The following is a 23,978-nucleotide window of genomic DNA, read 5'->3' as shown; positions in this document are numbered from 1 at the left end:
TCATTTGTAATAACGTTATAAACTCATGTTAGTTTTACCCTTATGCTCACAGAGATTTGACCAATGACTGTTCCCTGCTTTGAAAGAGACATGGCGGTAAGTGGCTGATGGTACTCCGTACGTTATAATCAATCAAAGATGTTGCTGTTAAAAACAAAATCAATAAATCAAACTAAAGCAACCGTTTATATTCAGAAACCCTATCAAGAGCTGAAGTTGATTCGTAGAGCATGGTCAAGGGAAATGATTTTGAAAACATGGCCAGATGGTTAAATAGAGGTAGGTCTACTGTCAAGGTGATGTGATTAGCCTCATTTTGGTTTCAAAACACCCAGATGAAATGAACTTGGGTTTACTGTCCAATCTATGGCAACTGGTGGTGAGACATCTCAATGATTTATGAATGATAATGCTTATCAGAGAATCGTCTTGCCTGCGGTAAATGCATGTTCTTGTTTATTCTTGCAGGCTGAAACGTTTGTTTGGGTTAACAGCTCGTCTTCACACGCTCAAAGTGTTGCGAAGGCCAAGTACCAGTTTCTCTTTGGAAAAGGAGACGAGACCAGCTCTACTGAAAGTGGTATGACACCTTTCATATAATCTACCCCACATGATACCTCACAACAGTGTGACTTTATGCTGTAGCTAAGGCTACACTTGGCATTAGGCCTTGGACATTATCCTATTTTTAACATTTTGATTGTTTATTTAATAACATGCATGAAATGTGTCACAGTTGGAACAATGGACCCCTGCATTTTTCTGAAAAGTGTTCTTGAAATCCACAAAAAATATAGACTAATCCTGGTCTATAAATCATTCATCAGGCCTAATGCATACATTATTTTACTGGCTAATATGAATAATTCTAAATGATTAGTGCAGGACTGCCCAATTACAGTACTTAGCTATTTATAGTGCACTGTAAGAACCATACTGTGAAAGTTCTAGGAAGCTCCTATATCAACCAGTTATTGATGAATTGGCCCAACAAGCCCATTTCTCTACAGAAAGAGGCTGTAGAAGTTGAGCCTTTGCTTTCACTGACTTTTAGCCATGAGTTGAACAGAGCCTACTTTCCCAAAGTGCAATGAATCATTTTGGGCAACTGTAGTAGGGCCTATATAAACAAACCATTTTTCAAAGCAAGCCCATGAACAGTAGTTAAGTGCTGTGTCAAACATTCCCAGAAACTAGAGATGAATAAGTACTGTATAGTGATGTGTTTCTATCGTTCCATTTGGTGTGAACTTTAGCCTGTTTGCTGAGGTAATGCTAAATCTGCACAGGGAAGACTTTCGCTTTTTATTACTCGTCAAGAGCCAGTCCGAAAAGAGGTCTCAGCCCTGACTGGTTACCCAGGCTATTTAGCAGGAGCTTAAAAGGTCATTAGTAGTCCACAGGGATTTGCAAACATCCTGTAGACATCTCCCAAGCGATGCTGCACAGTCATGACTTAGTGCTATCACTTTGACTCTGTCCACTATCCTATCGTTCTCTACAGGGGCCACACAACCTCACTTTGACTCTGTCCACTATCCTATCGTTCTCTACAGGGGCCACACAACCTCACTTTGACTCTGTCCACTATCCTATCGTTCTCTACAGGGGCCACACAACCTCACTTTGACTCTGTCCACTATCCTATCGTTCTCTACAGGGGCCACACAACCTCACTTTGACTCTGTCCACTATCCTTCTCTACAGGGGCCACACAACCTCACTTTGACTCTGTCCACTATCCTATCGTTCTCTACAGGGGTCACACAACCTCACTTTGACTCTGTCCACTATCCTTCTCTACAGGGGCCACACAACCTCACTTTGACTCTGTCCACTATCCTTCTCTACAGGGGCCACACAACCTCACTTTGACTCTGTCCGCTATCCTTCTCTACAGGGGCCACACAACCTCACTTTGACTCTGTCCACTATCCTATCGTTCTCTACAGGGGTCACACAACCTCACTTTGACTCTGTCCACTATCCTATCGTTCTCTACAGGGGCCACACAACCTCACTTTGACTCTGTCCACTATCCTATCGTTCTCTACAGGGGCCACACAACCTCACTTTGACTCTGTCCACTATCCTATCCTTCTCTACAGGGGCCACACAACCTCACTTTGACTCTGTCCACTATCCTTCTCTACAGGGGCCACACAACCTCACTTTGACTCTGTCCACTATCCTTCTCTACAGGGGCCACACAACCTCACTTTGACTCTGTCCACTATCCTATCGTTCTCTACAGGGGCCACACAACCTCACTTTCACTCTGTCCACTATCCTATCGTTCTCTACAGGGGCCACACAACCTCACTTTGACTCTGTCCACTATCCTTCTCTACAGGGGCCACACAACCTCATTTTGACTCTGTCCACTATCCTTCTCTACAGGGGCCACACAACCTCACTTTGACTCTGTCCACTATCCTTCTCTACAGGGGCCACACAATCTCACTTTGACTCTGTCCACTATCCTATCCTTCTCTACAGGGGTCACACAACCTCACTTTGACTCTGTCCACTATCCTATCCTTCTCTACAGGGGCCACACAACCTCACTTTGACTCTGTCCACTATCCTATCCTTCTCTACAGGGGTCACACAACCTCACTTTGACTCTGTCCACTATCCTTCTCTACAGGGGCCACACAACCTCACTTTGACTCTGTCCACTATCCTATCGTTCTCTACAGGGGTCACACAACCTCACTTTGACTCTGTCCACTATCCTTCTCTACAGGGGCCACACAACCTCACTTTGACTCTGTCCACTATCCTATCGTTCTCTACAGGGGTCACACAACCTCACTTTGACTCTGTCCACTATCCTATCGTTCTCTACAGGGGCCACACAACCTCACTTTGACTCTGTCCAGTATCCTATCGTTCTCTACAGGGTCACACAACCTCACTTTGACTCTGTCCACTATCCTATCGTTCTCTACAGGGGCCACACAACCTCACTTTGACTCTTACCACTATCCTATCCTTCTCTACAGGGGCCACACAACCTCACTTTGACTCTGTCCACTATCCTATCCTTCTCTACAGGGGCCACACAACCTCACTTTGACTCTGTCCACTATCCTATCCTTCTCTACAGGGGCCACACAACCTCACTTTCACTCTGTCCACTATCCTATCGTTCTCTACAGGGGCCACACAACCTCACTTTGACTCTGTCCACTATCCTTCTCTACAGGGGCCACACAACCTCACTTTGACTCTGTCCACTATCCTATCGTTCTCTACAGGGGCCACACAACCTCACTTTGACTCTGTCCACTATCCTATCCTTCTCTACAGGGGCCACACAACCTCACTTTCACTCTGTCCACTATCCTATCGTTCTCTACAGGGGCCACACAACCTCACTTTGACTCTGTCCACTATCCTTCTCTACAGGGGCCACACAACCTCACTTTGACTCTGTCCACTATCCTTCTCTACAGGGGCCACACAATCTCACTTTGACTCTGTCCACTATCCTATCCTTCTCTACAGGGGTCACACAACCTCACTTTGACTCTGTCCACTATCCTATCCTTCTCTACAGGGGCCACACAACCTCACTTTGACTCTGTCCACTATCCTATCCTTCTCTACAGGGGCCACACAACCTCACTTTCACTCTGTCCACTATCCTTCTCTACAGGGGCCACACAACCTCACTTTGACTCTGTCCACTATCCTATCGTTCTCTACAGGGGCCACACAACCTCACTTTGACTCTGTCCACTATCCTATCGTTCTCTACAGGGGCCACACAACCTCACTTTGACTCTGTCCACTATCCTATCGTTCTCTACAAGGGCCACACAACCTCACTTTGATTCTGTCCACTATCCTATCGTTCTCTACAGGGGCCACACAACCTCACTTTGACTCTGTCCACTATCCTTCTCTACAGGGGCCACACAATCTCACTTTGACTCTGTCCACTATCCTATCCTTCTCTACAGGGGTCACACATTCTCACTTTGACTCTGTCCACTATCCTTCTCTACAGGGGTCACACAACCTCACTTTGACTCTGTCCACTATCCTTCTCTACAGGGGCCACACAACCTCACTTTGACTCTGTCCACTATCCTATCGTTCTCTACAGGGGTCACACAACCTCACTTTGACTCTGTCCACTATCCTTCTCTACAGGGGCCACACAACCTCACTTTGACTCTGTCCACTATCCTATCGTTCTCTACAGGGGTCACACAACCTCACTTTGACTCTGTCCACTATCCTATCGTTCTCTACAGGGGCCACACAACCTCACTTTGACTCTGTCCACTATCCTATCGTTCTCTACAGGGTCACACAACCTCACTTTGACTCTGTCCACTATCCTATCGTTCTCTACAGGGGCCACACAACCTCACTTTGACTCTGTCCACTATCCTATCCTTCTCTACAGGGGCCACACAACCTCACTTTGACTCTGTCCACTATCCTTCTCTACAGGGGCCACACAACCTCACTTTGACTCTGTCCGCTATCCTATCCTTCTCTACAGGGGCCACACAACTTCACTTTGACTCTGTCCGCTATCCTATCGTTCTCTACAGGGGCCACACAACCTCACTTTGACTCTGTCCGCTATCCTATCCTTCTCTACAGGGGCCACACAACTTCACTTTGACTCTGTCCGCTATCCTATCGTTCTCTACAGGGGCCACACAACCTCACTTTGACTCTGTCCGCTATCCTATCGTTCTCTACAGGGGCCACACAACCTCACTTTGACTCTGTCCACTATCCTATCCTTCTCTACAGGGGCCACACAACCTCACTTTGACTCTGTCCACTATCCTATCCTTCTCTACAGGGGCCACACAACCTCACTTTGACTCTGTCCACTATCCTATCCTTCTCTACAGGGGCCACACAACCTCACTTTGACTCTGTCCACTATCCTATCCTTCTCTACAGGGGCCACACAACCTCACTTTGACTCTGTCCACTATCCTATCCTTCTCTACAGGGGCCACACAACCTCACTTTGACTCTGTCCACTATCCTATCCTTCTCTACAGGGGCCACACAACCTCACTTTGACTCTGTCCACTATCCTATCCTTCTCTACAGGGGCCACACAACCTCACTTTGACTCTGTCCACTATCCTATCCTTCTCTACAGGGGCCACACAACCTCACTTTGACTCTGTCCACTATCCTATCCTTCTCTACAGGGGCCACACAACCTCACTTTGACTCTGTCCACTATCCTATCCTTCTCTACAGGGGCCACACAACCTCACTTTGACTCTGTCCACTATCCTATCCTTCTCTACAGGGGCCACACAACCTCACTTTGACTCTGTCCACTATCCTATCCTTCTCTACAGGGGCCACACAACCTCACTTTGACTCTGTCCACTATCCTATCCTTCTCTACAGGGGCCACACAACCTCACTTTGACTCTGTCCACTATCCTATCCTTCTCTACAGGGGCCACACAACCTCACTTTGACTCTGTCCACTATCCTATCCTTCTCTACAGGGGTCACACAACCTCACTTTGACTCTGTCCACTATCCTTCTCTACAGGGGCCGCACAACCTCACTTTGACTCTGTCCACTATCCTTCTCTACAGGGGCCACACAACCTCACTTTGACTCTGTCCACTATCCTTCTCTACAGGGGCCACACAACCTCACTTTGACTCTGTCCACTATCCTATCCTTATCTACGGGGGCCACACAACTGCTGATCCTCAGCCTCCCTCGTCAACTAGACATTATACACAACTGTTGTATAAGATACGCTGTCTGTGTCCAAAATGGCATATAAAGTGCACTACTATAGGGCCCATAGGGCTTTGTTCTAAAGTAGGGCACTATGCCTGATGCAGCCTCTGTTCTGATGCAACACCAGTCTAAAGGTCTATTGTTTTAACTCCCTGTGTCACCCGTCATAAGTTATTTTGATGGCAGTAAAGATGGCAGAAATCTAATTAGCATAATAATAATAAATCCCCATACGTTTTAATCTAGAGTTTTTGGGGTTTTGGATGCGTCTCAACACGCCGCATCGGCCTATGTGGAACTTCTGCATCTGCGTTGAAAGTTGACAGAGCTAGAGCCGTGTTTATCAGACCATGAGACATCCTGAAAATCGGTCTTCTCACAAAACTGGAGTCGGTACAACCAATCTGCCGACTTCTGTCTGTAGCGTCCAAACAGTTTGGGATACACACTAATATGACTCCTCTGTGGAAAGGTGAGACCCTCTAGGACGCCCACAGGCCTCACAACACTCGTCTGAAGGTCCCCCGGTACCAGTTGAGAAAAAAGAAAATGAATGGAAGTACAGTATATATGGAGATTGTTTAGTGCCAAAAATAAGGGGTTAAATACCTGTCCAAAAAAATAACAAATGCTTCCTGATCTTTCTTATATCGCTCAGATAAAGGACAGAAACTTCAGAACAAACTTCCTTTTGGAACTATCTGTTGTTCCATGTAGGGAATCTTTTATTCATTGCGTTTGTATGGGCTAATGAAAGTAAGGCCAAATACAATTCCATATGGCTTAGACAGAGCTTAGACTCTTATGGGTTAAGAGACATGACCATGAATCTCTCATATGCTCTGTCAGTCACTCTCCAGTAGAAACAGATATGTATACAGTAAAAACAAGGAAATGCTGCCATCTAGTGTAATCGTGTTCTTGATATAACGTCCTCTATGACAAGGACGTACAGTAACAGGAAACAGAGATCAGGGTCTTGTTAAGTAGGCAGGACATGGAAGAAAATGCTCTGAAATGGAGTCCTACAATCTGAAAAGGAACAATTGCTTTCTTTTACCGTAGCAAAACGGAGTGCCCTGACCCCAACCATGTTGAAGTCATTGTGTTGGACTCTAGTATAGGCCGGTTAGCCTAAACAGGGCAGAGCAGGTTGCACATGATTTCTTTAGTTTTAAGCTAGTTCTGTTCTGGCTTTCAAAAACAAAGCATTTAGCCTACATGCTAATGATACTGTACCTTTGATGGTATTCACTATGTATCACTGTGACAACAGAGCTCTTACTTGATCTCATCCACTCCACCGTTCATGTCAAATTAAACTGGATAATTGTATTAATTGACACAGCTGTCTCGTCCAACTCTTCGTGAACAGGTTCAACAAGAGGACAGAGCGAAATACTCCAGGATAAAAACCCTTAGGTGTATTTTGTTAATTTAGTAATTATACATTCTCCCTACATGGCTCAAAGCAGCTAAAAGCTGTTCAATATTTAACTAGATACTAAGGTATTCAATAGAAAAAAAGACACCTGCTGTTTTGGCTAAATTGTATCCATCACACTCGGCTAATTTGAAATAAATGTCTGTGAATGCATGTGAACTGAGCATGCTGAGCTTTGGTCCACTGTCTGAAGCCGTTTGCCGGCCAGTGAAAGGGACATCTGCGTGTGAAGGGACGAACGAAAGAAAAGGAACCAGCAGTATTAGTTTGGATTCATCCCAGCCCTTCCTTGGCACCTCCTAGCCCTTCTCCTTTCATGAAGTGGACACAGTGCCGTAGTGTTCAGATTACAAGGCTTATTCAGAATTAGTCCAAGAGAGATATTTATCTTACACCGAGAGGAAATACACACTGTTTCACATCCTAAATCAATATAATCTATCTAATGATGGTGATAGCGATGATAAATAACAATTTATATTTCTTTAAAGTGCATACGTGACACTTGTATTGATCTATTTATCTTGTAGTATTTGACACATCTCATTTTCTCAGTTTCAGCATCAACCTCTCACGTCTTAGCGGACGAGGGGAGTAGTAACACCAGTCTAGACGCCTGTCTCCAGGACGATGACATCGATGAAACCTCGCTCTTCCTGGAGATCGACCGTGAGCTGGCCAACCTGCTGAGTGGCCTCAGCGCCAGGAGCCAGAATGCTCCAGCCGCCCACACCCAACCTGAGGACAGCCTACACCCAGCGGACAGTAGTGAACAGCAGAGCGCAGCCATCATGATCCCCTGTAGCGGTCAAAACGGGGCCTCGCAGGATGTGGCCAGCCGGACCACAGAGAGAAACGGTGAGGAGAAGGAGACCAATGTGAACCCTGACATGTCTGGCCTGGTCCTTGATTCACCGGGAGACCCACTCCTCTCGCCCACCTTCCTCCTGGACTCGTGGACAGAGGCGCTGCTGAAAGATACGGCTTCCCTGAGCTCAGCGGCCCAGAAGGCCTTGGGCGTCTCAACCGTGGCGGCCGAAGTAAACGGGGACTTCAGGAATGCGCCCGCTGCGAACTGCCAAGAAAAAACAAGTGCCGGCCTGACGGCTGCTGCATTCACATCTGGGCCATGCTCAGGAGCGGGTGAGGTACCCGTGGTGGACCAGTCTGAACCTCCCAGGAGGGGTTTAGAGGCAACGACCGAGCCTGCCGGAGGGGGGCTGCTCCTGGACGAGGAGTCCAGTAAAATCCTGGCCGAGATCCCCGGCATCTTCACCGCCTTCCTGGACGGGGGCCAGCTGAGGGAGAAGCCCCCTAAGAAACTGCGATTTGCGGAGAGCCGGCCAGGGAGCACGACGACGGTGGTGGCGGCGACAGACGTTTGTGGTCAGATGGGACAGGAGCGAGGGAGCGAGGACTCTGAGAAGGGACTGGAGGGAGGTAGGAGCTGCAGCAGTCTGAAGGTAGAGAGCTCTGTGGACAGTCTGAGTCCTCTAGAGAGACTGTCCTGTCGGCTGTCCCTGGAGGACGAGGTGTTCCGGGTGCTCCCTGGCATATTTGTGCACCAGAGCCCCGATGGAGACGTGGCACAGGAGCCCAGCTCAGATAGGTACGTCACATATCTGCTATATTCCAAATGGCCTCTGAGCCCGGACCCTGACCCATAGCCACTCCTGTGGGTCTGGGGCTGTATTCAGCTTCATTGTTTTCTTTCAATGAATACGGTTATATGGACAGGAAGTAGCTGATCTTAGATCAGCACTCATACTTTGAGACACTTGTTACATACGGCCTCTGAAAGGATTGGACAGCTGTAAGTAAGTCTTGTCCAAACCACAACAGCACATGGGGCAGGCCGATCCAATCCTCTCAGATCTACAGATGTCCCTAGGCCCTGGTGCAGGAGTCTGCAACGCCTGGCTCTGGGGATCTATAATTGATCAAAGTAATCAATACACTATAGGCCTAATAGTACTAGAATAAACACATCAAATTATCTCTACCCACACTTGAACAGCCACAGAAAAGGTTATTTGAAAACCGTTGAAGTAGACCACACCTCTTACTATTCAACACAATTCTGTTTCGTTTGAAATGCAGCCAAGTGCGCCAATGTCTCTCAATTTCTTTTTCTTTACAAAAATTAAAATTGAGGTATTTTGTATGTTTATTGGATAGTGAGCGATAGAGGTGAATAATAGGAGAGAGAGTGCTGAAAACCCATGCTGGCAGCTGTACATCATACATGTGCTACAGAGTGCTGAAAACCCATGCTGGCAGCTGTACATCATACATGTGCTACAGAGTGCTGAAAACCCATGCTGGCAGCTGTACATCATACATGTGCTACAGAGTGCTGAAAACCCATGCTGGCAGCTGTACATCATACATGTGCTACAGAGTGCTGAAAACCCATGCTGGCAGCTGTACATCATACATGTGCTACAGAGTGCTGAAAACCCATGCTGGCAGCTGTACATCATACATGTGCTACAGAGTGCTGAAAACCCATGCTGGCAGCTGTACATCATACATGTGCTACAGAGTGCTGAAAACCCATGCTGGCAGCTGTACATCATACATGTGCTACAGAGTGCTGAAAACCCATGCTGGCAGCTGTACATCATACATGTGCTACAGAGTGCTGAAAACCCATGCTGGCAGCTGTACATCATACATGTGCTACAGAGTGCTGAAAACCCATGCTGGCAGCTGTACATCATACATGTGCTACAGAGTGCTGAAAACCCATGCTGGCAGCTGTACATCATACATGTGCTACAGAGTGCTGAAAACCCATGCTGGCAGCTGTACATCATACATGTGCTACAGAGTGCTGAAAACCCATGCTGGCAGCTGTACATCATACATGTGCTCCAGAGCGGTTTACACTGCTAGTCCAACCCAGGCCACGTCTCATTGTTTTTGACGGGTTCATCTGTGGGGTATTTTCATCGTGGCTCCCAGAGTACTACGTTTTAGTGAACATTTGAAAAAAATGAATCTTCCTGTCAACTTGGTTCCCATCCCCCTGCCCTAGGGGCTATTGGGGGCTAAGTGCCTATTTGGAATTCAGCACTTCTCTCCTCAGCTCATCCCCCTGTGACCAATTAGATTGTGATGACTGAAGGCCTGTAAAATAAGATGGTAAGCTAAATAGTGTCGATTATGATGCACTGTTTATTTCACTGTTTATTTTATGGCACTATTTACACTCGATCCCCCACTATGTTTCAATATTTCTAACGTCCGTAGCTTTTTTGTCCTTAGAAAATGTTGAGTTCCTTTTAGTTGCTGGATGTTTCCATTGCATGGAAACTAGCATTGTCACAGTCCACAGAAATGTGTTGTTTTGTTAGAGTTTCGCTGAGAGGAAGTAGAAAGGTGCTAGGTCTCTGGGTTAATAATGGAATCGTGTGCTTTATAACTTCCTCTGAGAGTTCACCACAGCGGCTATAGGCCTCTACGACAGGGACAGTGCATTTAGCTGAGTTCACCACAACGGCTATAGGCCTCTACGACAGGGACAGTGCAATTAGCTGAGTTCACCACAGCGGCTATAGGCCTCTACGACAGGGACAGTGCATTTAGCTGAGTTCACCACAGCGGCTATAGGCCTCTACGACAGGGACAGTGCATTTAGCTGAGTTCACCACAGCGGCTATAGGCCTCTACGACAGGGACAGTGCATTTAGCTGAGTTCACCACAGCGGCTATAGGCCTCTACGACAGGGACAGTGCATTTAGCTGAGTTCACCACAGCGGCTATAGGCCTCTACGACAGGGACAGTGAATTTAGCTGAGTTCACCACAGCGGCTATAGGCCTCTACGACAGGGACAGTGCATTTAGCTGAGTTCACCACAGCGGCTATAGGCCTCTACGACAGGGACAATGCATTTAGCTGAGTTCACCACAGCGGCTATAGGCCTCTACGACAGGGACAGTGCATTTAGCTGAGTTCACCACAGCGGCTATAGGCCTCTACGACAGGGACAGTGCATTTAGCTCTGTTTGAGGAAGCAGGAAGTAAGCAGTATGATGTGACCATAAACAGCAGTGGGACCAAAGATGTTATCATGGTGAGTGCTAAGCAAGATGCTGCACTAGTTAACTTGTACAGATACTTTTGAGCATGTGCAGGGGAGTTACATGCTTCCCTCGAGCAACGTGATAGCCGCTTGACAACAAATGCTGACGAGATTAGCATCTTGTTTTTTACTCTTTTTGTTTGGGTTGAAAGTTGCCCCGCTTCTTATGGTAGCGTCATATCGCTGAATCTAATCTATTTCTTCTTGGTAGAGGAAAAATATACTAATCCAAGCAATTCAGGCCAGGTTTCAGTACCCTTGTGGAACCAGCCTGACCGCAGCATTCTCCATTTTGATTCACTTCACTATCACATCAGTCAGGCCTTCCTCCAATAGATTGGCATTTGGAACGAGTTAGCAAATGACCGGTCCAATCCGCATCCTTTCAGAACCAATGGGTGGGTTTTAGGACAAAATCACAGGTGGCCAAATACTGCTTTGAATTAGGCCGTCCTCTGATTGGTTGAAGGTGATCCAATTGCAGATGAGGTGGTTTTGAATAATGCCCCTCATTAAAGGTAGACTCAGACCATAGAGGCCTCTAGTGGCCAAAAGGCCGTATTAGCATGGGCAGTGCCCTTGAGGGCTTCCACGATTTTTAATGTAGTAAACTGGATGGGACTTCCAACTTCATTGAGTCATGTTCAACCGGGTCATCAGGAGGGATCAGCCAATAGTGAAGAAAAATTGACTACTTCAAAATGGAGATGCTATAATAGCGCAGATACAAAGATGAGTCCTCTATCTATCTCTATGGCTCAAACCATTTCAATGAGGAGGAATGCCAGATGGATATGTGCTGTGAAATATAATGGCTAAGGTTTCCCACAGGCTAGTTTGAATTTCACTCTTCTTCTGCTAAGTTAAGGCTAAGACTTGACTTTTGTCTCCAGTCAAAGTTTCCATGATTGTCTCTGTTTGTCCCCGACTCCTTCAGGAGTACGAAGACCAATGGCAGCGAGGACCCTTCGGATAACCGGGATGGCAAGGAGACATCGGAGAGCCAGGAGGCCACCGACGTCTTCAGCTCGCAGTTCGAGAGCATCCTGGAGTCAGACCGTTTCCGTAGCACCCTTTACAGCAGCCTGGACTCTCTGGATGCCCTGTCTTCCTCGGCTGACGACGAGGCGGACTCGGGCTTCACTTTCGACATGCCCCTTACTCCCATGATCCAGCAACGCCTCAAGGAGACGGGCCACTTCGCGGAGTTGTTGCCCGACGCGGGGCGCCAGGGGGAGCGCCAGGAGCTACTCAGCGTCACGACCACGGGGAAGGGCGGGAAAGCCGCCCTGGAAGTGACGTCGTCCTACCTAGAGGAGGTGGTAGCGAGTGGGGACCCCGCTTTCAGCGGCCAATCAGATAAACATTCCAGCGGACCCCTGGCCAATGGGGTGGAGCGGGACCCAAAGGACTGGCTGCACGGCTGCCTGAGGTAGGAAAGAATAGACTGTATTATTGTGGCTGAATAACAACAGGCTCACTGTACTGTTAGGCCTATACTCTCATAGACAATTTGTTATAGGTTGTGGCACTTCTTACACTGGCACTGAACAGAAGGTTCAAGGTGATTTATTCTGCATAAACTTATAGAAAGAGGTGTGTGTGTGTGAGGTAAAACAACATGCTTCCTTACATAAGGTAACACAAACTAGTGACATGTAGTTGTTTCTAGTTGTCAACAACCTGTTGATCTATTTGTCCTTTGACCTCCTCCAGGGACACCAGGTCCTGTAGTTGTAGGTTGGCGTTGAGGGAATTCCAACACCAGGGGGCTGAGTAATGAAAGGAACATATTCCATGCTCTTGTTTTAATGTTCGGGTCTGTTAGCATAAAACAAGATTGAGATCTGAGCTTGTATGTTTTTTTCATTCCGAGCTAGAAGAGAGGACAAATAAAATGGCCTTATAAATAAGAATGTAGCCGTGTTTGAGCCTGCGTGTTGCTAGTGATGTCCACCTGGCAGCACTGTAGAGATCACAATGGTGAGTTAGAAGGGCTGCATGATACACAGTCAAGAGCCTTCAGTGTAGAGCTTGAGGCTTGCACATACATGGTACCACCATAGTCAAATACAGAGAATCAACTATTTTCTGGCGGCAAAGGAAAAACAAGCTTTGTGTTGGTAATAAAACCCCAATACACGCAGCTTGAGTTTCCTGACAAGGTTCTCTACATGGGTGGTGAAGCTCAACTTGTCATCCACCCAAACTCCCAGATATTTGTACATTTTGACTTGCTCTATATAATGTTCTTCCAAGGTATATATGTGGTTGTGCCTGCGTCCCGATCCTGCTTCACAGTGCCTGCCAATCTTACCCTGTTCCTGCTTCACAGTGCCTGCCAATCTTACCCTGTTCCTGCTTCAGTGCCTGCCAATCTTACCCTCCTCCTGCTTCACATTGCCTGCCAATCTTACCATGTTCCTGCTTCACAGTGCCTGCCAATCTTACCCCGATCCTGCTTCACAGTGCCTGCCAATCTTACCCCACTCCTGCTTCACAGTGCCTGCCAATCTTACCCCGATCCTGCTTCACAGTGCCTGCCAATCTTACCCCGATCCTGCTTCACAGTGCCTGCCAATCTTACCCCGATCCTGCTTCACAGTGCCTGCCAATCTTACCCCGATCCTGCTTCACAGTGCCTGCCAATCTTACCCCGTTCCTGCTTCACAGTGCCTGCCAATCTTACCCCGATCCTGCTTCACAGTGCCTGCCAATCTTACCCTGTTCCTGCTTCACAGTGCCTGCCAATCTTACCCCGATCCTGCTTCACAGTGCCTGCCAATCTTACCCTTCTCCTGCTTCACAGTGCCTGCCAATCTTACCCCGATCCTGCTTCACAGTGCCTGCCAATCTTACCCTGTTCCTGTTTTATTATTATGGTAATGCTGCCCTCTGCAGGACATATCCTTCTGTTGCAGTATTCCATGGGGGATAATGATACTAGTGGTCCACTGCCTTGGGTCAAGTTTAAACTCCAATAAGGAATTGTATGAATCAATATCTCCATTATTTAATCTAGTGTCTATGATTACAGCCTAGACTATATCTAGTTATGTTTTGATATGATTACAGCCTAGGTGTTAAGAAACATGCCTCAGTGTCTCCTAATATACAGACATAGCTAGGTGTTTGCGTACTTTTTTCCTGTCCAGAGACACTTGAAAGAGCAATTTGTAAAATCCATCACCGTAATAATAGTCTTTTATAATTGGTTTGCAGGAGCTATTAGGGTCAGGCCATTAGTGTCATTTAATATATGATTGTTTTAGCACAGTGTACCGTGGACACAACAAAAACATCTCAAAGGCACAGAATTGAATTTGTACAACCCACCAGCTCAGTTACAATAACTTGCCTATCGTTCTTTGTGCGTTGTGGTAAAGCATTCTTTTGTGAATCCTAAATTGGCCATAATCAAATAATGTCTTGTTGTTCTATACCTTGACTTTTTAGGTGCTCTCAGAATCGACATTTAGTCTAGGCCTACTGTACCCGCCGTGAGTCAAAACATTGTACACTTTGTTCCTGTACTTTTTAAAGCTAACAGACAATAAAAACTGTAAGAGCACAACTTTTAGGATTTGAGGTCTGAATTCCTGGGCATATTACTGAGCAGGAGGCATGGAGGCAGCAGACGTCCTTCCTTTTCCCAACAGAAATGTGAAAGCACACAGTAAATCCTCCGCTGCATAGGCGGGGTGCAGCAGGGGTAAGATGTACGCTCCCTTAGATTCTTTCCTTTATAAAGGAATATACTATTTCAAATAGGGCTGGCACGGTAATTGTGTAACCGCCGATGTTATAGACGAAGACTGTCATGAAAATAAAATGACTGTCATAACCGTTTTTTGTTGAACGAACAGCTGACCAAAGACTCTGGTTGGGCATTTGTGCAGTTTAGTCCATTTCCATGGTAACACAAACTCTTTACAATGTGATGAAACTTGTTGTCAGTGTTGTAGCAAATTAGTCTTTGGTTGCCTAGGAACCCCCCCTCCCTGCAGCAGCAGCACATGTCTTCAGGAGAGGAGAAAATAAATAAATAGGAAACTGTAGGGTGACTGCAGCCATTTGGCTGACAAAACCGTCATCTAAAATTCCATGACCGTAACAGCCCTAAATTCAAAAGCTCCTCAAGCCAAGTGGTCTGACCCTGCCCCCACATTTGAAAGGAAAGCTTCATCCCGGCTTTGATGTTTATCATCGACCTTTGATAGGAACTGACTCACATCATGTCAAAGTGCAAGGATGGATAAGAGTAATGGGTCAAATGAATTGATGCAACCATCTACTCTTGAAAAAGGTCAAATGAGCAGTGAATTGTAAATCATTTTTCTTCTTAACACTTGGCAATAATCTATCTTAATTTCGAATCATTCAGAATTTTATCCGATGGCTCTTGCATCCAATTTGTAGTGAGCGTTTTGTAAAAGATTTCTTATGAAACACAGCCTATTTAATCCGCGTCTCCAAACACTGCAGCTATTATATTCCATCCGGAAAATGAATTAGGCATTCAATATGTTACGTCACTGCAGTACATCATCAGAGGTTAGGTATCTGTGTTGTGAGCAGTGGCTCATACTGTTGCCTACTATTTCCAGCTTGTGTGTGCAACTGACATCCCCCTGCAAAGGCATTTTTTTTCTCATTTTACCACCAAGCCAGGTTAGAGGATATTAAGCAGCAGTGTTATTTATAGCCTGAGTAGAACAGCAGACACAAGCCCCGCGGAGCCCCGACTCTCACACTCATACGGTGAAGGACATAAATACCCCACACACACACACACACACACACACACACACACACACACACACACACACACACACACACACACACACACACACACACACCCTGCCTGCCACCACCCGAGCAGCCAGCACAATCCCACTCCTTCCTTCATTCATGCTTCCGTGAGGAGTGGCCTCAGCACACGGTCAGGGCTCAGGCCCCTTCAGCAGATGGGGAGGGAAGCAGGAAGCAAGGCTCATTTCCAGCTGGATATCACAGGGAGCACCGTGATGGACTAAACTCGTGTCCTCTTGCCGGCTCCCTGCCGCACGCTTGCAGACATACACACACACACACACACACTCACTCACACATACACAGACAGACAGACACACTCCAGCCAGTCGGGCCCAGAGCTGTCGGCTTCAAATGAATAAGCAGTATCGAGGCTTTCTACCTGTGTTGTCCTAGCAGCAGCAGCAGCAGCAGCAGCCGAGGGCAAGAAACAGCAGTGCTCTTGTCTCCATGTAGGTCAAAGCACAGAGCGCTAAGGGACCCGGCCGCCAGTCACATGGCGCAGGCTAAAGCTAAAGAGTTTCATTCTTAGGGACTTTTCTCCTCTTCCTCCTCCCCCTCTTCTCCTGCTGGTGAGGCCGGCTTCCTATGGGCTCCTTTGTATCGGGCTGTTTCTCCCAGCCAGGCCCAGCCGACCCCGCTGATGCAACTGAAAGCGACTCCATCCAGTAAGTGGCGACCTTCAGCAATGCATGACATTCTGCCTTATCGTCATGACGATGGCTGCTCCTAGCCTTTCTTTCATAGGCTGTCGGCTGGGAGAATGCAGCCAAGCGGTTTGCTCTCCTCCTGCTGTTTAACGTGTGCTGTGTGCTCTGCAGTGTGGCTTGTAGAAACAGACGCTGATTTCTCTCTCTCTCTCTCTCTCTCTCTCTCTCTCTCTCTCTCTCTCTCTCTCTCTCCCTCTCCAGCAAAGGTTGTTAACGGGAGGCTTTGCCGTATTAATTTTGTTGTCCTTTTAGCCCTCGCTCTCTCCTTCTCCCAGGAAGTGGGTGGTTCCTGTACCACCAGGAAAGAGAACAGGAGTATGGCAAGAATAGTAATGTACTATTCAATGTCATGCTAAATGGAAAGCCAGCTGAGATATTAGGCTCATTTGAATATTTGCTGTCTGGGTTAAGAAAATATAGCGCCTCTGGGAATTTGTGTCAAGTCTGCAACTGTATAATGTGCAGCCCACTAACTCATCCAGGACCGAAATGCAAAAGGCCATTCACATAATTGTGTTTTTAAAAAGACATGCCGTTTACTTTGTACACACAAGATAGACAATTGACAGTGGTACATATATATGTCATATCAGTGACCATTTACAAGCAGAAATGGAAAGGACTAATCTCCCATAAGACTTTAATACTCAGTTTCATTGCATTGAATTGTTAAAACCTTCATCCTTCCTGCACGTGTAGTTCTCTACAACCAATTTGGTGTTGTGGGGAGAGTTTCATGCAACGTGCAGATCGAAATGTAGCAAGGCTGGGAAAAAAGCTACTTTAGTGTAAAAACAAATTGTTGTTTTTTTACAGTTGATATTTGCAGTTAAGATGTGAGTTCAAATCAAATTTTATTGGTCACATACACATGGTTAGCAGATGTTATTGCGAGAGTAGTGAAATGCTTATGCTTCTAGATCCGACAGTGCAGCAGTATCTAACAGGTAATATCTAACAATTCCACAACAAACCTAATACACACAATCTAGTAAAGGAATGAGATAAGAATATATCAGTATAAAATATATGGATGAGCAGTGACAGAGCGGCTAAGATGCAATAGATAGTGAACGGTACAGTATACAGTCGTGGCCAAAAGTTTTGAGAATGACAGAAATATACATTTCCACAAAGTTAGCTGCTTCAGTGTCTTTAGATATTTTTGTCAGATGTTACTATGGAATACTGAAGTATAATTACAAGCATTTCATAAGTGTCAAAGGCTTTTATTGACAATTACATGAAGTTGATGCAAAGAGTTTGCAGTGTTGACCCTTCTTTTTCAAGACCTCTGCAATCTGCCCTGGCATGCTGTCAATTAACTTCTGGGCCACATCCTGACTGACTGGCAGCCCATTCTTGCATAATCAATGCTTGGAGTTTGTCAGAATTTGTGGGGTTTTATTTGTCCACCCGCCTCTTGACGATTGAGTTTTCAATGGGATTAAGGTCTGGGGAGTTTCTTGACCATGGAACCAAAATATTGATGTTTTGTTCCCCGAGCCACTTAGTTATCACTTTTGCCTTATGGCAAGGTGCTCCATTATGCTGGAAAAGGCATTGTTCGTCACCAAACTGTTCCTGGATGGTTGGGAGAAGTTGCTCTCGGAGGATGTGTTGGTACCATTCTTTATTCATGGCTGTGTTCTTAGGCAAAATTGTGAGTGAGCCCACTCTGTTGGCTGAGAAGCAACCCCACATATGAATGGTCTCAGGATGCTTTACTGTTGGCATGACACAGGACTGATGGTAGCGCTCACCTTGTCTTCTCCGGACAAGCTTTTTTCCGGATGCCCCAAACAATCGGAAAGGGTATTCATCAGAGAAAATGACTTTACCCTAGTCCTCAGCAGTCCAATGCCTGTACCTTTTGCAGAATATCAGTCTGTCCCTGATGTTTTTCCTGGAGAGAAGTGGCTTCTTTGCTGCCCTTCTTGACACCAGGCCATCCTCCAAAAGTCTTCGCCTCACACCTGCCTGCTGCCATTCCTGAGCAAGCTCTGTACTGGTGGTGCCCCGATCCCACAGCTGAATCAACTTTAGGAGACGGTCCTGGCGCTTGCTGGACTTTCTTGGGCGCCCTGAAGCCTTCTTCACAACAATTGAACCGCTCTCCTTGAAGTTCTTGATGATCCGATAAATGGTTGATTTAGGTGCAATCTTTCTGGCAGCAAATATCCTTGCCTATGAAGCCCTTTTTGTGCAAAGCAATGATGACGGCACATGTTTCCTTGCAGGTAACCATGGTTGACAGAGGAAGAACAATGATTCCAAGCACCACCCTCCTTTTTAAGCGTCTGTTATTCAAACTCAATCGGCATGACAGAGTCATCTCCAGCCCTTTCCTCATCAACACTCATACTTGTGTTAACGAGAGAATCACTGACATGATGTCAGCTGGTCCTTTTGTGGCAGGGCTGAAATACAGTGGAAATGTTTTTGGGGGATTCAGTTCACTTGCATGGCAAAGAGGGACTTTGCAATTAATTGCAATTCATCTGATCACTCTTCATAACATTCTGGAGTGTATGCAAAATGCCATCATGCAAACTGAGGCAGCAGACTTTGAACATTTATATTTGTGTCATTCTCATAACTTTTGGCCACGACTGTACAGTATATACATATGAGATGAGTAATACGAGATATGTAAACATTCTTAAAGTGGCATTATTAAAGTGACTATTGTTCCATTTATTAAAGTGGCCAATGATATCAAGTCTGTAGGTAGGCAGCCGCCTCTGTGCTAGTGGTGGCTGTTTAACAATCTGATGGCTGTTTTTCAATCTCTCTGTCCCAGCTTTGATGCACCTGTACTGACCTCACCTTCTGGATGGAAGCTGGGTGAACCGGCAGTGGCTCGGGTGGTTATTGTCCTTGATTATCTTTTTTGCCTTCCTGTGTCATCGGGTGTTGTAGGTGTCCTGGAGGGCAGGTAGTTTGCCCCCGGTGATGCGTTGTGCAGACCGGACCACCCTCTGGAGAGCCCTGCAGTTGTGGGTAGAGGTCGACCGATTAATCGGAATGGGCGATTAATTAGGGCCGATTTCAAGTTTTCATAACAATCGGAAATCGGTATTTTTGGACGGTGATTATTTATTTATTTTTAATATTTAATTTATTTAGTTATTTTTTATTCTTATTTATTTTTTTAAATGTTATTATTATTTTTTTGACCTTTATTTAACTAGGCAAGTCAGTTAAGAACACATTCTTATTTTCAATGACGGCCTAGGAACGGTGGGTTAACTGCCTTGTTCAGGGGCAGAACGACAGATTTTTACCTTGTCAGCTCGGGGATTCAATCTTGCAACCTTACGGTTAACTAGTCCAACGCTCTAACCATCTGCTTTACATTGCACTCCACGAGGAGCCTGCCTGTTATGCGAATGCAGTAAGAAGCCAAGGTAAGTTGCTAGCTAGCATTAAACTTATCTTTATAAAAAACAATCAGTCAATCATAATCACTAGTTAACTACACATGGTTGATGATATTACTAGTTTATCTAGCCTGTTCTGCGTTGTATATAATCGCTTAGGTACACGTTGCTCCAACCATAAACATCAATGCCTTTCTTAAAATCAATACACAAGTATATATTTTTAAACCTGCATATTTAGTTAATATTGCCTGCTAACATTAATTTATTTTAACTAGGGAAAATGTGTCACTTCTCTTGCAAACAGAGTCAGGGTATATGCAGCAGTTTGGGCCGCCTGGCTCGTTACGAACTGTGAAGACTATTTCTTCCTAACAAAGACAGCCGACTTCGCCAAACGGGGGATGATTTAACAAAAGCGCATTTGCGAAAAAAGCACAATCGTCGCACGACTGTACCTAACCATAAACATCAATGCCTTTCTTAAAATCAATACACAGAAGTATATATTTTTAAACCTGCATATATAGCTAAAAGAAATCCAGGTTAGCAGGCAATATTAACCAGGTGAAATTGTGTCATTTTGCGTTCATTGCACGCAGAGTCAGGGTATATGCAACAGTTTGGACCGCCTGGCTCATTGCGAACTAATTTGCCAGAATTTTACGTAATTATGACATAACATTGAAGGTTGTGCAATGTAACAGGTGTCGTGTCTTTGGGTACCATTAAACGGAAGACATGTTTATCAATTAACTCCCTGTAATTATTATCACGCGATTAAACTGATTAATCGTTTAATTGTAATTAACTAGGAGATCGGGGCACCAAGGAGAATATTCAGATTACAAAGTTATAATTTTCCTAACATAACTTTCCTATATTATTATATAGGCCGATTATCTTCTGGTTTAAATGGTGTATTTTACCTCTAGTCCAGTCTCATTCCAAACGTCGTAAATTGTTGTATCTGCACGAACCCAGTCTTTACTAAAATCATCCATACATCAATTGTCTTAAAATCATTTATTTACTACACTAAGTAATTAACAGAAAACATACAAACAGTAATTATCGTCACAAAGGATTGGTATAGTAATGTGCCCTAATGGCTAACAAGCATGGCTGGTCTGTTAGACAATGGGTCATAAACGGTCAGCTGAGAAGTTACACAGAGTTCATTAATATTAACAATTGACAATTGAAGGCTCACTCATTCGGGAACAATTGCAATCAATACATATTTACGCTCATGTGTCGTCGTGATCCTTGTTCGAGAGTTCTGTTCTGTTGGGGAGTTTTGTCCGCGTTCTCTCTCTCTCTCTCTCTCGGTTAGAATGGATCTTTCAGAGCGACATTCATTAATGTCGTCATCGAATGGTTGTTTCGTTGGTCTTCGCGTTCAATGATATAATTTACTTAGCAGCAGACTAATAATTAATATCAAAGACTTATTCTTATTCTGTCGGTATCAATAGTCTAAAAGTTAACCACGTGGTATGGTTCACTTTCAGTAGAGGAATTAGATGGTAAAACCTATGTGGCCACGGAGTGTAGGCCTGGTCTGAAGAAATGTAAATCAGGGGGTGTTTTATAGTGCCCATAGAACAGGCTTGTCAAATGACGCCTGGTCCTGTATGGGTCCCTGGGGGCATGCCTATGACTGAGTTAGAATTGTATTTCTGTAACCAAATCTATCACATTACATCAGTACAATAGCATCTCATGTGTATTATAAAAGCTTTATCCTTATTAATACATTCTATACAACCATTAAGTTGCAAGTCTCAAGCTGATGCTATTATATAAACAGTTTTATGGTAATATGGCTATATTGTCTCTTCTGAGTATCACAAAATTGTACCAAGCGGATCAGTTCGTAGCTGGATTCTTCACCAATTTTCCATACCTTCTCCAGAACACAAAATGTCGCTTGGCTCTCCAATTCTATGAGTTGGAAGAATTTCCTGTGTCTCTCTATGGGCCATGTGGCCAGAGACTCTCCTGGAATTTTAGAGTTTTTACGACCCTTTACACACAGGGTGGATTGGGGGGAAGGTAGGGGGGGGGGGGGGGGTGCAAAAGGGAGGGGGTCAACTGTCCTCCCTGTCATGACACAGGAATATTTAGACTTAGGGATGCCACCCGTTAGATAAAATACGGAACAGTTCCGTATTTCACTGACAGGAAAAACGTTTTGTTTTCGAGATGATAGTTTCCGGATTCGACCATATTAATGACCTAAGGCTCGTATTTCTGTGTGTTATTATGTTATAATTAAGTCTATGATTTGATAGAGCAGTCTGACTGAGCGATGGTAGGCAGCAGCAGGCTCGTAAGCGTTCATTCAAACAGCACTTTCGTGCGTTTGCCAGCAGCCCTTCGTAATGCATTGCGCTGTTTATGACTTCAAGCCTGTCAACTCCCAAGATTAGGCTGGTGTAACCCATGTGAAATGGCTAGCTAGTTAGCCGGGTGGCGCTAATAGCGTTTCAAATGTCACTCACTCTGAGACTTGGAGTAGTTTTTCCCCTTGCTCTACATTGGTAATGCTGCTTCGAGGGTGGCTGTTGTCGATGTGTTCCTGGTTCGAGCCCAGGTAGGAGCGAGGAGAGGGACGGAAGCTATACTGTTACACTGGCAATACTAAAGTGCCTATAAGAACATCCAATAGTCAAAGGTATATGAAATACAAATGGTATAGAGAGAAATAGTTATATTATTCCTATAATAACTACAACCTAAAACGTCTTACCCGGGAATATTGAAGACTCATGTTAAAAGGAACCACCAGCTTTCATATGTTCTCATGTTCTGAGCAAGGAACTTAAACTTTAGCTTTTTTACATGGCACATATTGCACTTTTACTTTCTTCTCCAACACTTTGTTTTTGCATTATTTAAACCAAATTGAACATGTTTCATTATTTATTTGTGACTAAATCGATTTTATTGATGTATTAAGTTAAATTAAGTGTTCATTCAGTATTGTTGTAATTGTCATTATTACAAATAAATACAAAAAGTGGCCGATTAATCGGCATCGGCGTTGAAGAATCATAATCGGTCGACCTCTAGTTGTGGGCGTGCAGTTGCCGTTCCAGGCGGTGGTACAGCCCGACAGGATGCTCTCAATTGTGCACCTGTAAAGGTTAGTGAGGGTTTTCGGTGATACCGCAAATTTTTTTGGCCTCCTGAGGTTGAAGAGGCGCTGTTGCGCCTTCTTCACCACATTGTCTGGGTGCGTGGACCATTGCAGTTTGTCGGTGATATGTACACCGAGGAACTTAAAACGTTCCACCTTCTCCACTGCTATCCCTTCGAAGTGACTAGGAGGGTGCACCCGTTGCCATTTCCTGAAGTCCACGATCATCTCTTTTGTTTTGCTGACATTGAGTGAGAGGTTATTTTCCTAACACCACACTCCGAGGGCCCTCACCTCCTCCCTGTAGGCCGTCTCGTTGTTGTTGGTAATCAAGCCTACCACTGTAGTGTCATCTGCTAACTTGATGATTGAGTTGGAGGTGTGCATGGCCATGCAGTCGTGGGTGAACAGGGATTACAGGAGAGGGCTGAGAACGCACCCTTGTGGGGCCCCAGTGTTGAGGATCAGCGGAGTGGAGATGTTGTTTCCTACCTTCACCACCTGGGGGTGGCCTGTCAGGAAGTCCAGGACCCAGTTGCACAGGGCGGGGTTGAGACCCAGGGTCTTGAGCTTAATGATGGGTTTGGAGGGTACTATGGTGTTGAATGCTGAGCTGTAGTCAATGAACGGCATTCT

At 45.4% G+C, this 23,978-nt stretch overlaps 1 protein-coding gene across 6 annotated transcripts in view; it reads left to right on the top strand.

Annotated features, from left to right (window-relative positions):
* psd3l (pleckstrin and Sec7 domain containing 3, like) overlaps nt 1-23,978 on the top strand; it is a 152,220-nt gene that overhangs the window by 14,180 nt on the left and 114,062 nt on the right. For 4 of the 6 annotated variants that reach the window (XM_014144526.3, XM_014144518.3, XM_014144552.3 and 1 more), the window contains exons 2-4: nt 469-580; nt 7,758-8,811; nt 12,230-12,724. In XM_014144526.3, the coding sequence (XP_014000001.3) occupies nt 469-580; nt 7,758-8,811; nt 12,230-12,724 (1,661 nt within the window). Of the gene's footprint in view, nt 1-52; nt 97-195; nt 280-468; nt 581-7,757; nt 8,812-12,229; nt 12,725-23,978 lie in introns of all 6 variants that reach the window. The other 2 variants (XM_045693597.2, XM_014144536.3) reach the window with 2 other exon arrangements.

This window comes from Salmo salar, chromosome 01 (genome assembly GCF_965601325.2).
Source record: "Salmo salar chromosome 01, fSalSal1, whole genome shotgun sequence".
In the NCBI taxonomy this organism is placed as follows: domain Eukaryota; kingdom Metazoa; phylum Chordata; class Actinopteri; order Salmoniformes; family Salmonidae; genus Salmo; species Salmo salar.
The sequence above is the reverse complement of the archived record's forward strand: the minus strand, read 5'-3'. Positions and strand labels throughout refer to the sequence as shown.